The sequence below is a fragment of the Cydia splendana genome, chromosome 4 (assembly GCF_910591565.1).
Source record: "Cydia splendana chromosome 4, ilCydSple1.2, whole genome shotgun sequence".
Classification (NCBI taxonomy): domain Eukaryota; kingdom Metazoa; phylum Arthropoda; class Insecta; order Lepidoptera; family Tortricidae; genus Cydia; species Cydia splendana.
Genome location: NC_085963.1, coordinates 6,374,612 through 6,391,201, shown reverse-complemented (window position 1 = coordinate 6,391,201; position 16,590 = coordinate 6,374,612). Strand labels below are relative to the sequence as shown.

The 16,590-nt window shown below is 38.4% G+C and overlaps 1 protein-coding gene across 2 annotated transcripts in view; it reads left to right on the top strand.

Moving 5' to 3' along the window:
* LOC134789746 (cell adhesion molecule Dscam2) overlaps window positions 1-16,590 on the top strand; it is a 214,145-nt gene that overhangs the window by 92,758 nt on the left and 104,797 nt on the right. For both annotated transcript variants that reach the window (XR_010144110.1, XM_063760374.1), the window contains exon 4: window positions 4,077-4,219. Coding sequence is in view for 1 of the 2 variants with exons in the window: in XM_063760374.1 (XP_063616444.1) it covers window positions 4,077-4,219 (143 nt within the window). In the remaining variant the exon portion in view is untranslated. The remainder of the gene's footprint in view (window positions 1-4,076; window positions 4,220-16,590) is intronic.

Genomic DNA, 16,590 nt, shown 5'->3' with positions numbered 1-16,590 from the left:
ACAAAATCTAAACAAAAGTGGACCTGGGGATCCGACCCTTTCCCCTCCCTTTTTGGGGGGTAGGCATGGTACGACATCGTGGCTACCAAATCAGCTTTGTTTGATCTCAGGAACAATCGTGCCAAGCGGCATCGCCTGAGACAAAAGTGCATACTCACTGCACTCACTTAGCTTACAAGCTCAATTTCAAAAAAATCTAAATTTTGTAAGCCTTTATCTCGGAAACTATTCAATCTACAGAGACAATTCTAATCTCGTATTGTAGCAAATTTAGTCTTCTTAAGAAACGTCTAAGGGATATCTAAGTCATTACTTGTCGAAATCGTTCAAGAGGACCTCCAGAATCGCGGAAACGTCAAATTTGACATATCTATCTTACAAATATCTTTAAATTATCCGTATCGTAACTTGTTGAAGTCTAGTAGAAATCTAATTCATGATCCGAATCGAGCCGGAGCTCATTACTTTTGACCCCTTATCTAAGTAATCGCTGAAGATTATAATACACTGCATCAGACTAAATAATAATTTGAAATACTATGGAAACGTCAAGTTATATCTGATGCATCATAATACACCTACACATTTTTATGTTTTTATTTATTGTTACCAAAATATCGTCTGCTGCCTTAGAGGATATAACCAAATGGAGACGCCTTGTCTGTAATTTTCGGTACAAAACAGTTTGCCGATTTTTGCGCGGGAGGGGCACGTCAAATGTATACGTAACTTAAAAATAGCCATGTCAGATAAACGTCAGTCCCTACAATATGTATGACCATTGGCCGCCTATTTTCGACAGAGGGTTAGAGGGGCCTGTTAATAGCTACTCCGTTTGGTTATATCCTCTAAGTCTACTGCTATTAATAGGAAAGCTTTACATGGTTACTTTAGGGAGCGGGGGATGGGGGACTTCCATCAGCGTCTAGCGTTTTCCCTAACTTCCGCACAATCGATATGATTTTCTGTTTCGCTTCTTTGAGATAAATCCCTTTAATAAGAAAATATTTAATAACATATTTACCTATATGTTTACGAATTGGTGGATAATTTTAAATCATTTGAAAAATTCCAAACGAAGCGCTCCGAAAAAAGGTAGGTAGTGCCCTTGCGCTTCGCTTTGCTGGTCTTGGCGGGGGCACTACCGTACCCCCAGATAAGTAATTATGTTTTTAATATTCGCTTAATGTGCTAAAAATTTAAATATGTACACGGCAAATTCAGTTACGTAAGTAAGTAGATTTGTAACGATAATAAATCGTTATTTCAGTGATGATACTGATGATAAAAATTACGTAACGTTTGTTAATAGTCGTATTGTTTAAAATACACGAGAAAACGGAGAGTTACCGAGAGGAGGTCGGAATTCATTGGAACCAGGAAGTTCGTTAAGTAGCCACTAGCCTCGGCTCTAGAGGGTTAGGTCACTTTATGTCTTTAACAAAAGTTTAAGACATCTATAATCGACGAACTATGCATTCTTGTGGTACACTTTACGGAAAAACTACTGCACTGTTAGGTTTGAAATTTAACATAGTAATTTAAATTCATGTCTAGATGTGTTATCAAACATAAAAATATCATTTTATAAACCTAAAAAAATAAAATACAGTAATAACACTTTGTATTACTACTAGCGCCATCTGTTGGCAAAATGATGAATTAACATTCGTGCTAATGTTAATTATTTCTTTCTCTAACAGATGGCGTTAGTAATAAATAAATAAATAAATATTGGACATTCTTATACAAATTGACTACTTAAGAAGGCTTGTGTTGTGGGTATTCAGACAATACGATACCTATGTGGTGTTTTCAAGTTTAATAATGTCGATGGCGCTTACGCCATTAACAACGATGAATACCAAAGTGGGTACAATTTTGGATTCAACCCACCTCGCTTCACTTGGTTTGATTCCCATTTTAGCAATTAAGTTTTTGTGAATACCTACTAGAACAATCAATCTTGCTGTATATTTACTGCGGAGGTCAATTTACTCGTATGTTTTGTGACGCTGACGATGTGATGATCAGTCATGTTGTGTTAGCAAACTTAAATCGGGTCTTTTCAGTTCGAGATACAGTTTTGGCGCCATTCATTTATTACGTAAGACGATTTTGGGGTGGAGGGGGGGGGGGGTCGAACATATCTTATTTTTTCTTACAAGGGGGTGGGAGGGGGTTTTCATAGTTCTTAAGTAAGATCACAAAGATGCGATATATTTTTTAATTTCTATGAAATTATGACGTTTAAAATAATAGAATAGAATAGAATAGTTTTAGTTTTTATTCGTAAACACACAGACAACAGACATACATTGAAATTACATAATACTTCCACACTCTATGCTATCAAACACGGTGCAGAGTTAGCTTAAACGAGCTCAAGTACCTTTGTACAGGTACAAATAAACATTCATAAAAATATTTTTTTGAAAATAAATTATATTGGTAGCTGGACGGGGTCAGCCTATTCTTATTATTTCTTACATAGGGGTGGGAGGGGGTCAAAAGCTAGCAAAATTCTCTTACGTAATTAATGAATGGCGCCTTTAGTGTTACTATTGCTTGGAACTGCTAAAATTATAAATAAAGATAAGCATAATTAATACAAACTTCAGTGACGTAGGGCCGATACAGACGGACTAAACCCGACTGCAACTTGTATGGGAACTGCACGCCAATCGAAACGTCGGCGTGCAGTTCAGCAAAATGACCCAGTACCCTGGCAGTACCTAGTGGAACTCAGGTTTGGTGTAACAAAGGCACATTATGGTTTGGTCATCCGACTCATCTTGATGAGCACTTAGGAGAGTAGTACCCAAGATAGAGCCGATGCCGAACCCTGGCAGTACCTAGTGGAGCTCGGGTTTGATGCAACATAGGGGCTGTCTATAAATTACGTCATCGATTTTTGGCGATTTTTGACCCCCCCCCCCCCCCCCCTATAATCATCCAAAAATCATGCTTCAAATGACCCCATTTCCTCCTACTTCATGCTACCGTCATCCGATGTCCAGACCCCCCCCCCCCCTAATTTGAAATGACGTAATTTATGAATAGCCCCATACATAGACACACGCTGTTTTGGATATCCGACTCGTCATGATGATCACTGGGTAGATCAGTACTTTCAGTACCCAAGATAGCTGATGCTGAACCCTGACAGTGCCTAATGGAGCTCGGGTTTTATACAACATAGGCACACGCTGTTTTGGTCATGCAACTCGTCTTGATGAGAACTTAGGAAAGTAGTACCCAAGATAGAGCTGATGCTGAACCCTGGCTGAACCTAGTGGAACTCGATCAGGTTTGATGCAACATAGACACACGCTATTTTGGACATCCGACTCGTCATGATGAGCACTTGGGAGAACAGTACCCAAGATAGAACTCATGCTGAACCCTGGCAGTACCTAGTGGAACTCAGGTTTGTTGCAACATAGGCACACGCTGTTTTGGCCATCCGACTCGTCTTGATGTGCACTTAGGTGATTAGTACCCAAGATAGAGCTGATGCTGAACCCTGGCTGTACCTAGTGGAACTCAGGTTTGGTGCAACATAGGCACACGCTGTTTTGGTCATCTGACACGTCTTAATGAGAAGTTAGAAGAGCAGTACCCAAGATAGAGCTGATGCTGGACCCTGGCTGTACCTAGTGGAACTGTGTGTGTTAGTTTATGTGCGGAGCAGCGTGATTACCGCCAGTAGGTGTCCAGACTGGATAGTTTTTCGATCAATTGTGTGGAGTGGACGCAAAAATAAATTCAAGAACATTGGCTCGCTGACCCAACATTATGTAGGAAAGCCAGTTGGGTTCCTTACAAAAAGTACTGGGCGACCGTGTAGGATGTAATGCACTTATGAAATTGTATATTACGTGTGGATGATATTGGCAATTTGATTTTGTCGTCTGGACACGTTTTTAAAGGACAAAGTAAAAGCTGTAACAGACAGGCGTACCGGACAGCAACCGGTTCGGTACGTTAAGGTAGAAAACCTCCGCGAGCCCTTACAAAGCTCTGCTTTTTGCTAGTTTATATATGTTGTTACATAACAATTTATGTTGTTACAGGCAGGTGCTGGACAACGGCACGTTGGTGCTGTTGCCATTTTCGGCCACACGCTACCGGCAGGACGTCCACGCCGCCGTGTACCGCTGCCGCGCTCACAACGCGCACGGCGCCGTCGTATCGCGTGACATGCGCGCACAGGCAGGTCAGTCATGCTAGTTACAAGCTGGATGACGGCACGCTAGTGCTGCTACCGTTCCCAGCCACTCGACCGATACATATACATATTATATACAAACAGTAACACTCTTACCTGACCATCGGTGGACCTTATGCCTTCTATACCCTAATAGCATTTTCTTGTAGGGATTTTGTTGGGCCTTTGTTTACGTATTAGTTGGGCAACCGTTATATTTGGCCGTACGATTTGCTGGAGGGCCCTCGACAAAGGCCCTCCCGAAGATTCCCAACAGAGGGCCATAAGAGTAATTTTTTCGTTGGGCCTATTTAAATAAATCATACAATTATTCAACGGTGGTGGTTTTGGTTGGGCCGTGGTTGGGCCTATACACATTTTTGATGGTTGGATAATTGTTACATTTGGCCGTACGATTTGCTGGAGGGCCCTCGACAAAGGCCCTCCCGAAGATTCCCAACAGAGGGCCATTAGAGTAATTTTTTCGTTGGGCCTATTTAAATAAATCATACAATTATTCAACGGTGGTGGTTTTGGTTGGGCCGTGGTTGGGCCTATAGACATTTGTTTGATGGTTGGTTAATTGTTACATTTGGCCGTATGGCTTGCTGTAGGGCCAACTGCAAAAAAATAAAAAAGGGCAATTTTTTCGTTGTGCTTCTGTTTGCAAATTCAACAATTACCCAACGGCAAGTCAGGTAGGTCGGTAGGTAGTCGTGCACCAGGTTGAAGGCCCAACACAGCTTGTCCCACAAAGGGCCAACATTGTAACTTTACGTTGGGCCTTGTGTAGGATTCTTACAATACTACCGTAGGTAAATAGTTGTGTAATTTATAGTGTGCCTACAGTCTAATTATGTAATGGGCTTTTGTTTACGAGTCCTACAGTTACCCTACGTTAAGTAAGTGGTTGTGTAATACGACGTTGGGCCTTTGCTGATAAATATTACAATTACACTACGGTAGGCATTGGTTGTATCCGCATGAAGGTCCTAGGCAGCAGTTGTTGTTAATCTTCTCTGTATCGTTCCAATTTTAGTATATGTACTGCCGAAGCAAGTACACTTACTATACACTCTAATTTGTATATATACTAACCGCACTTCGAAACTTCGTAAGCGAGATTTATGTTTTTTGAGATTTAAATTGAGAAAATGTTGGTAATATACAATTTTTTAAATTTATGTATAAATTTTATAGTTATAGCTATTAGATTTATAAGTTACTTTAAAAAATATTATGATTTTATCCGGAATAATCGAGAAAATAACTATAACTTCGATGTTTGGAGACAGTAACGCCATCTAGTGACGCCACAAGCAAACTCAACTGGTATTGTTGGGCATCAGTACCACAGCCAATGTTGGTAAATGCGATATTTGTGCTCACTGGGCCAACGAATGTTATCGTTGTTTAGCCACCGGTACCAAAATACACAAAGGCCCATTGTTAGGCGTCAGTGCCACAGCCAATGTTGGTAAATACGATATTTGTCATCATTGGGCCATCGGATGATATCTTTGACTAGCCAACGTTACCAAAATACACAAAGGCCCATTGTTGGGCATCCGTGCCACAGCCAATGTTGGTAAATGCGGTATTCGTCACCATTGGGCCAACGAATGTTATCGTTGTTTAGCTAACGGTAGCAAAATACACAAAGGCCCATTGTTGGGCCTCAATGCTACAGCCAATGTTAGTAAATGCGATATTTGTCGTCATTGGGCCATCGTATGATATCGTTGATTAGCCAACGTTACCAAAATAAACAAAGGCCCATTGTTGGGCATCAGTGCCACAGTCAATGTTGGTAAATGCGATATTTGTCATCATTGGGCCATCGGATGATATCGTTGATTAGCCAACGTTACCAAAATACACAACGGCCCACTGTTGGGCATCAATGCTACAGTCAATGTTGGTAAATGCGATATTTGTCGTCATTGGGCCATCGGATGATATCGTTGATTAGCCAACGTTACCAAAATAAACAAAGGCCCATTGTTGGGCATCAGTGCCACAGCCAATGTTGGTAAATGCGATTTTTGTCATCATTGGGCCATCGGATGACATCGTTGATTAGCCAACGTTACCAAAATACACAAAGGCCCATTGTTGGGCATCAATGCTACAGCCAATGTTGGTAAATGCGATATTTGTCGTCATTGGGCCATCGGATGATATCGTCGATTAGCCAACGTTACCAAAATAAACAAAGGCCCATTGTTGGGTATCAGTGCCACAGCCAATGTTGGTAAATGCTATATTTGTCATCATTGGGCCATCGGATGATATCCTTGACTAGCCAACGTTACCAAAATACACAAAGGCCCATTGTTGGGCATCCGTGCCACAGCCAATGTTGGTAAATGCGGTATTCGTCACCATTGGGCCAACGAATGTTATCGTTGTTTAGCGAACGGTAGCATAATATACAAAGGCCCATTGTTGGGCATCACTGCCACTGGCAATGTTGGTAAATGCGATATATGTCATCATTGGGCCAACGAATATTATCGTTGTTTAGCCAACGGTACCAAAATACACAAAGGCCCATTGTTGGGCATCTGTGCCACAGCGAATGTTGGTAAATGCGATGGTGGGCCAATACAAAATTAATGTTGGCTACGGAACGAACCTCATCCCAACGTTTTCCCTACCGTTGGCACCGTGGGCCCCAACGAAAATGCTACTAGGGTAATAAGATTTACCGATGGACAGTCAACAGTGTGGGCGATGGTACCCATGAGCCTTACACTACATCTTACGTAAAATCAAGATTTTATTCTCAAACTTAAATGTTGTTCATCCAAAATGTGGACCAAACTGGACGAAAAGATGTTAAATATTTATGGCTGACATTATAAACACTCAACAGTGTTTGTGATGACATGTTTTAATGTCGTATATGTACTCGTATGGCCTAAGTATATCTTACGTTGTGTAATGTATGTATTTTAAACAGAAAAAATAACTTTTTACATTACAATGATTTTAATGCAGAATCGTTTCCTTTAAATCTTCTTTTCTTCTTTAAGTATTCTTTTTCACATATTAATCCGATTAACGAACCGATTTGTTTTTTCATCCTCAATACGATTTTCTCACATTTTTTCTTCTCTATTTTTGATATATTTGGAGAAAAGCCAATCTCGTTCGCGAAGCATTACAAACAAAGTCGTAATCTAATCCCGCATGTGTAGTTCGTCAACCTTTACTTTCATGGGATGGGAGAGATGAAAAAATATGACATACCGTGTATGACCTCATTATTGACATAATTTAAAAGGTTTAATATGTACTCGAGACCAATTATGCACATAAATTGTTAATTAAGATTCGATTCAAGCTTCTAATGAATATGAATACCGATAGTCAGTAACGATTCATGATTTTATAAAGAACACCATACTTAAATGTTTCATCATGTAAGTTCGTGAGTGTACTTGATGGTGCTAACTAGAATTTTTTTGCGATATTTTGATTTAAAACCGGCCATGTGCGAGTTGGACTCGCGCAATAAGGGTTCCGTAGCATTACGCATTAACGGCAAAAAAACACGTCTGTTGTAAGGGAGCCCCATTTAAATATTTATTTTATTCTGTTTTTAGTATTTGTTGTTATAGCGGCAACAGAAATACATCATCTGTGAAAATTTCAACTGTCTAGCTACCACAGTTCATGAGATACAGCCTGGTGACAGACAGACAGACGGACAGCAAAGTCTTAGTAATTCCCGTTTTAGTAATTAAGTCAGTCCCGTTTTTACCCTTTGGGTACGGAACCCTAAAAACGAATATCATACTCACAGACCTCACAGTATGGACAAAGCTAGCAGCTTTCATAAATGTAGATGCTCTATGTGAGCTCCAGTCGAAAATTAAACAGTTTAATGGTCCAGGTCGAACGGCCTGCGACTAATAGGCATGCATTATTGATGCCAACAGCCAGCCGTGGCCGGTGGAAGTGACGTATGATAATAGATCTATAATATTTCGTGCAGACTGAATAGGAAGAAAAATAGGTACTTAGTATGCTTTTTTATAACGAAATGGACGTAAAGTTTATTACAATAAATAGTGTACGAGCATCATGAGGTTCGTTTGTTTTGCAATTTAAGCCAAAAATGTACATCGTTAATACAGCTTAGTGATAAGATGGTCAGCCAAATAATTCTTATATTGCATTAATTCCTCGTAACAATGTCTACGACATCGCAGTTGTTTTTAGACTCCGCGCGTGGCTCCAAATGTCTAGGGCGAAAGTTAGCAAGGGTCAGCTACACAATAATTGGCATTTTAGTCTTTGTCCCCTACTATTATGGGAAAGCCACCACTGCTGCCTTCAAATGCAGTTAAAGGGGGTAATCTTTGGAAGAGAACCTGAGCACAGTTAACCCTAAATGTAATTAATTGATTTTGTTTGATGACTCTGATAGGTTATGTTGTTGTTTCAAAAAATACAAACTAAATATGTAGTTTGAAATTCGGTGTGGATAGCCAGGTAGACAATCCACAGTTTCCATTGCTATTACTATCATGATGACGTTAATAGCGCACTCGTGGGCAGTTACTAACCGCGCTAATGAACTTTCTGTGCTACGATTTATTGGTTGCCGAAGGCTACGAGTATTTCGATTTTTTACTATTATTGGCCAATTGCTTCATACAAGTTATGAGTATTTCCTGAGGAACGAGCTTCCCTGTATCATTTATACTCAGAAGAGTGGGATGTTTTCCCACGTCTCAAATTGAAATAAATAAAATTCGAATGCTTTATTGCACAAACCCACAATTAATATCTCCTCCCAAACAATGCACCGACGTCATTTATAATCTACGTCACATGAATATGTACCTATTGTTAGCAGTATTGTTAGAAATAATAGGCTTCAATTCTGCTTTAAGTTAAATATACTGAGCTGCTGCTGCGCTTTGTTTCAAAACGACAATGAATGGAATGCGTACAAATGTAGTGCATAATATTGTTTTCCATCGTATTTTATCCGAAACGTTCGTATTTGTCATGCTATTTCAGTCAACCTCAGTACTTTTTGTACCGAGACTGACTGAAATAGCAAGACACGTTCGTACGTTTCCGTGAAAATACGATGGAAAATAATTATGATGGAATATAAATACCTACGTGAAAAGGCACGTGAAAGTGGTGCAGGTGGGCAATTTTGTCTGCGGGAAATTTCAACTAATTGAAATATTTTCCATGTTTTACATTATTAACTAGAGTGCCATACCTATATGTCCATAAGGTAGCGAAAAAGATGTTTACCGTACATATGGTCCGATTTTCCCGCACTAGTGCGTAAAATAGCACTTTTCGTGCGTATGTCAAAAGTTTAAAGGCCCATATGTACTGTAAAACGTTGTACGATACACGTGCGAATAGGTAATTCGCAACTCGTGTCGATTTAAAACACTCCCTTCGGTCGTGTTTTAATTTATCGCCACTCGTTTCGAATTTCCTCTTTTCCGCACTTGTATCGTAAATAACTATTTTCGAAGTCGAAATAGCCCCATGCACCTTATAAGAATTAAACGTCATAATTTCCACTGGGATTACACAAATACCTACATAAGGGGCGATATTAGATTCTGACAGGCTTCGAAGATATTAATCTTGGAAAAGCTATTCAAATTCGGCTCTGATATCTAAAGTAGGTAATTCCAAATGTCATATCACGCATTAAAATATTTCTGTGATGTGTTTTTGTCGTGAATAGAACGGCTAGAAGAGATAGAACGGCGCATCAAAGATATCTAATTATAATCAATGTCATTGATAAAATAACCCGCATCCAATCCAATCATATCCTCCAAATTTGTCGGGACCGGGACAAAACAAATGGACACAGCTCCGTAATCGGTTTAAGGAGATTAATGAGCGCACCACCAATCGATGCGTCATCCGATACGGACAATACCTCATTTGTCAAACTACATCGGTACAGACGCGGATACCTCATATCAGACTTCGCATTATGGCCTGTTTCTACATTGATAAGTGTTAAGTGCGAGTACAATAGTACATACATTTGATACTAAACGCAAGTAGAAAATGTATGAACTCGCCCTAAACTGAACACTAATCAATGTGTAAACAGGCCCTTATAATGTATTCATGGCGTTGACGAAGACTTCTGGGGTGATGACGTTTTCCTCTTTTTTAAACGTTTTCTCGTCTTGATTTCCTTGAAATCGATAGTATACCTATAGCATGAAAATAGTAGGCTGGTATTCGCACTTGCAAAAGTTGCAAATTGTATCTAATAATCCATCTATATGTTACAGTTGCATTCAAATATACGACGAGCATGTTCTAAAAGGTTATATGTGTCTACAGTTGCCATGGTTTTTACGCTCTTTTAATAAACCAATACTTCGTAAAGTTATATCGTAAAATATAGCTAAGTATTATAACAAAAGATAGATGGGGTTTATGATATATTTCAACAAAAATAAATTAGATAAATTACTAACTGTATTGTGGCTAATTTCAAGTCGCCATATAATGCTCTATCCGATGAGTCTGATCCGTGCCGACGCGCTACGCAAGCGATCTATGTACGTCAAGATATATCGGAGCACTGGGATATATCGCTGTTTGGATGGTATTGGCTACTCGATAAATAAGGGTTTTGGTTAGTGTTGTGCTATTTTCTAGAGGGCTCTCGGTTTAGGAATTATTTTTTAAACGAAAACGTTTTCCAGGAAAACAGGAAAACTTCACAAGAACAGAAAAACTACCTGAAGTTTAGACTGGTATTAATAGTTGTGTTACTTAAGAAAAAAAAACATTATTACGCTATAATTATGTTTTCTTACTGTTTATGGAGTATTTAGTATAAAATATTCGGAACAAAAAATACAGGACAAGCAGTATAATAGTAGCCGCAATACCAACTTGGCGACTGAGGTCATAATGGCATCTCTTTCACCCTTGGTCGGTCTTAACAATAGCATATGACCTCAGTCGCCAATTGGTATAGCGGTGAGTATAGCAATGTTAACTATACGTAACAAAATTCTAAATTAAAACAAATAATAATAAAAAAAGGCGTGAGATGTTAAATAAGAGGTCACCCACGTACCTACTTATTATGCAATGCCAGTAACTCGATTCAAGGCGACACGCAAAGTTTTGCGGTCAATTGACAATATATTTTGAATGTTTGGCCATATTTTAACAAAAAAAAATCAAATTATGAAATTAATCACAATGAAATTGGCATTAATATTTACTTTTGTAGTCAGAAAATAAAACATTAATTAATAAAATTTAATTATTCATCTGCAGCGATCGCCTTTGTTGGACTTGTAATATTAAACTCGATCGTAAATATTTTACCATCCGCTGTGGTTGCACGTAATTAATCGCTTAAAACAACTAATTTTAATATTGGATTAATAACTTTCTGAAAACATGATGCGTTACCTAACTATTTATCTCTGTACGGCTACCACCACTTTTGACATTGACATAACGCTCACGTTTACGTACTTTACTTTCTGTACATCTCGCTTGCACTAATATGCCAGTACGAGCGAGATGCATAGAAAGTAAGTTACGTAAACGTGAGCGTTATGTCAATGTCAAAACTGGTGGTAGCCGTACTGGTCGATGTTTGTTAATTGGGTTACTCGTAATTGCGTTAAATTGATATAGGTACAAAATATTATGAATGGATGCGAAATATAATTTTAATACTTACTAGTTTACTACTCAATGCCGAACATGATTGGGCTACATAGTCGCATAGCCATTGTCGCAAAATAATAAACAAACATTTTTTTGAAACAAATTCACACTGCGGTATTTGGCGTAATAACCTCCCCTTTCAAAGTGGAAATCGAACCGACACCTCTTTTGCCATTCATCTCAAATGTAGATATGTAGGTACATTACACGTAGCTCTAGATACCACAAAAGAATATTGATAACATATTTTAAGCGTGCATTCGCTTGATGTACACCATTTTATAAAGCCCGATCATGCCCGATGTAGGAACGCAATATTCATATCAGTATTACATATAATATAGGTAAGTATTTATTTTGGTTTCTGGATACACAAACTAATCCTAGTCTGACAGCAATATGTAAACATTTTTGGCAATAACCCGCCCTAATACACCCAAGGCTGGGATTATTTGATTGGTCAAAGCTCGGACGGAGCCACAAATTGATTTAGTGACTGCCAAACGTCGAGTTATGTGATTTATTCGACCCTCCGACGGAGGTTTAGGCACTTTTAATATTCTGTTTTTCTTTAGAACAATGTGTCGATAGATTCAATTGAAACGACTGAAACAAGCATAATATTTATGATAACAGTACCAGCCACAGGGAATAGCAGACTTCAGAAAAACTTTAAATCAGGAGTAATAAAAAACCATTTTCTTTGAAGGGACTTGACGCAGTATTTAGGACAAAGCTTCAAAGTAAATAAACCCACCACGTGGCTAATAAGCATAGCAAGCCAGCCTACTTGATTGCGTGTATGTAATTTTTAGTTGGACATACACTAGTCCGAAAACTATGGTCGCAGCAAGAGGTGTCAAATGGGTACCATTTACTCCATGTACCGCGAGATAAAACGCTCAGATCGGGTAGGAAAACATCGGGGTGTGTATAAATCAAGCGGTATCGCGGGACAGCCCGGCCCATTAGTCTGGGCGCCAATAATTCAGCCCGGACAACTACATTAGACATTCCATTTAAACGTCCGGCCGGTGCAGTGATTTGGGGTCACCCTAGTGCTTAGGCTAGGTTTGAATAAATTGTGCTGAATTCGAGCTAGATTCGTAAGTGACCAAATTTGGGATGTTCACGACTTTAATCTAATACCCACCCTGGCCTGTCTCTCTCTGACAGAATGTGAGGATTATTTGCTTTGGGTGTACTCTACGTACCTACGCTATTCCAGTGATAAATAGGTAGGTATACCTATATACATTTTAAGACTCAACATTTAGTTCGAAGATATTGCATAAACATTTTTATTAGTCATAGGTACATATTTTGCATAGTTATTAGTTACTTATGTTTTAGGAAGTATGGAAATATAGACTTAATTTTCACCTGTCATACATCTCCCTGAACCACTACGAGTTATTACCCGGAAAGCTATACTATCTATTCTATATTCATAGCCTTTTGACGGATTGCGGTTTGAAGGCTTACTACAAGGGCTGTACTAATCATTCTGACGTTTTCAACCGAAATGTACAACATTGTCGGTTGTCGATATGATTTCAAATTAAGCCTATATGGAGGTAGCGTACGTCTTATTGACAACCGACAATAAACCCTTTTGGTTGAAATTGGTACAATTAGAATGAGACTCTAAAGGTGCCCACTGATTAACAGTCCACCGGACGGTATCGGCCTGTCAGTTAGAACAAAATTTTGACAGTTCCGTACAACTGACAGGCCGATACCGTCCGGCGGACTCTTAATCAGTGGGCCCCTTTAGTTTATCTTGTGCAAGAGACACTATCGCGGCGCGTTCCTGCTAAGCCTAATTTATGTGTCAAACTGCACTGAGAGCAAAACTATACAAAATTGTAAGTACCTACTTACTGATGAGAATAATTATTAATTAATAATTACCTAACCGTAATACTTGGACAAACTTTCGAATAGAATAAAAAGTAGCCTTTTTCATAATTTTCTTGCGGCCATGTTCGATAAATAAAAAAAAATACCTACTATAGAATAGTAGGCGTTCTATTGTATTGTATTGTATTCTATTATATAAAATTAACTACTCGCATTTTCTCGCACAATAGCGTTAAATTCTTGGTAAGGGGTGTTGCTTATATTAATCCGAAATAACGAACCTCAAGATTAGTTAGCACGTTCACATTTACATAGCAAGTGTGAATTTAGAATGTTTCCCACGTCGTGAATAAACTATACCGGCGCGGGACCCAAACAAATCTTAACAACATTAAGAGGGTTGTAATGGCGCTATATTTTATGGCAAGATAACTGCTTAGCTTTCAGCACTAATGAGCTTACTCCTATAGTGGCCGGGAAACAAGGTTGGTGTACATGTGGTATTTACTTAACTATGGATTCAGTCAATACAGGCAGCAGAAGTCGCTAAGTAGGTGAGGTGTTTAAAATTATCTAAGCAAAACTTTATTGTTACCTTTAATATACGAGTAACAGTAAATAACAATGTTTTCATGTCAGTAACAATACTTATTTGTTTTACAATGTGGCAAACTTGTTGTTTAACCGCTCGACGCTCGTGCTAATTGATACCCGACCAAGCGAAAGATTCCAAAAACTGAACTATTATGAGCGTAGCAAGTGGTTCAAAAAGTGGAATCTTGAGCATTGCGAGGGGAAAGCTAAAATTTGGCACGTTTGTTACAAATGTGGAGTTACACCATACATAGAAATTACAAGCCAAAACTCGGTTGGCAGAATCACTTAGCTTATCATTTTTTTTATAGAGGAGAAATGCGTTACGCATAGGTACCACCCAGGCGCGGGGACGGGTCTGGGATGGTTATGTTTTAGGATCACTTAACTTAATCTGGCACGATCTTTATTAAAATTTAAGAATAATGTGATTTATATTACCAGTACATTCGCAATTTTATCTAATTTAAGTTTTTCTTGTATCATCTAAAAAATGACACCCAGTAGGTATATACTTTAGACTAACTAGATTGTTTCACGATTGAGAAGAATTTAGCTATAAGTACTTCAATTGTCAATATCTTCAAAATCGAATTATTTTGAGCTGCAGGTGTTTGCACCAATGCTATACTGATATATCATTTTGAAATATCTTCGTACTTAAATCAAATAAGTAAATAATTACATACTTAAGAAATGTTCTAAAATACTTTTATATAATTTCTATAAAGCAGTATAATCTAGCAAAAGCATAATCTATCAATATTATTTAGGTATTGACAAGGACTGAGCACAATATCCACGAAGTTTAATGTGGACGGGATGGAACTGAGAAAACTTTCTCTAGGAACGATAGCGTACGAGTAGTTTACTGAACATATTTAATAGATCGTATATTTCAGTACTTTTATTTATTTAATATAAAGTTTCTTATGTACCTATGTAGTTTTCTTATAATGGGTACGGATAAAACGTCATATTATCCAACTAATTGTAAGTTACCTAGCTAACATACGTATAAGTAAATTTATATCGAGCTAAATACCCATTAATTGACTTTTATAGTCCAATTATTGGACCTCATTTTTTAGGAAAGTCACCACTAATGCCCGAAAGTAAGATTGAAGGGGCTTACTTTGAGGGAGGGGTCGGGGGGAGCTTAAACAAACAATTTTAGTTCTCAATGCTCCGTATAATAACCAATATTATCTCTCAAAAATCAACCCAAGGGGAGGACATCGAAACCAAAAATTAATGCCGACTCTACTTACGCTTTATTCAAATGAAACCTGATGCCAACAGTTCATAACCACCGGCCGTGCAGCATTTGCAATTCTTTTTCAAAGCCATTAAGGGAATTAACTTAATGTAGGTAATACTCGGGTCTTATTACGCAAGCCATAAGACCTAGTTTAATAAATCATTCTCTATCAAAGAGTCGTGGCCGTATATCATTTGTGGCAAAGACATTAGGCATTCCCCTGACTCAGCTTTGCCATGAATTATTTCCCTCTAGATCCGTTCTGGACATAATATGATTTTTTTTACACGCAAATGAGAATGTTTGGGTTACAATTTAAAAACTTCCTGACGCTGCGAACAAAATGCAAATGCACGGTGGGCGACCCATTTTAAAGTTAATTTATTTTTTTGTCAGCTGCTCGCGTTTGTTTCCTGTTTTAGGTTGAAGTTTTAAACCGCTGGGGTTTTATTTTTCCTACGCTTTCCCAGTTTGAAACAGAACTAATGATACATACTATAATCAGGGATCAGAAAGCACTAACAAGAACGTAAATCTTTTTATGACCAGATGTCCTCTGCGATTTTACCTTGTATACTGTTTAAATCTCGCAACATCACTTTAGTCACGTTTGTAATTTGCGCAGTCCCTTGCAGGTGACACGTGCTGTCGAGGGAATATAATGGGACCTTCCTTTGGTCCACATATACATAATATTCTGAACCGTCGCCCACACTGTTAACTGACATCAGTGGACCTTATGCCTTTTGCAATAAGGTCCACCGATGTACAGGAGTGTTGCTGTTTGTACATGTGTAAAGGAGAATAGTTTCCTTTGCGTTGTGTATTTTGCATATTATTCCATATTTTCAATAACCACAACACTTCGCCACAGAAAAGTTGAATATTCTATGAGGTAGAATATCGGTAATGCTCTTATAAGGGACTTTTCAAGCGTTAAAAATATTAC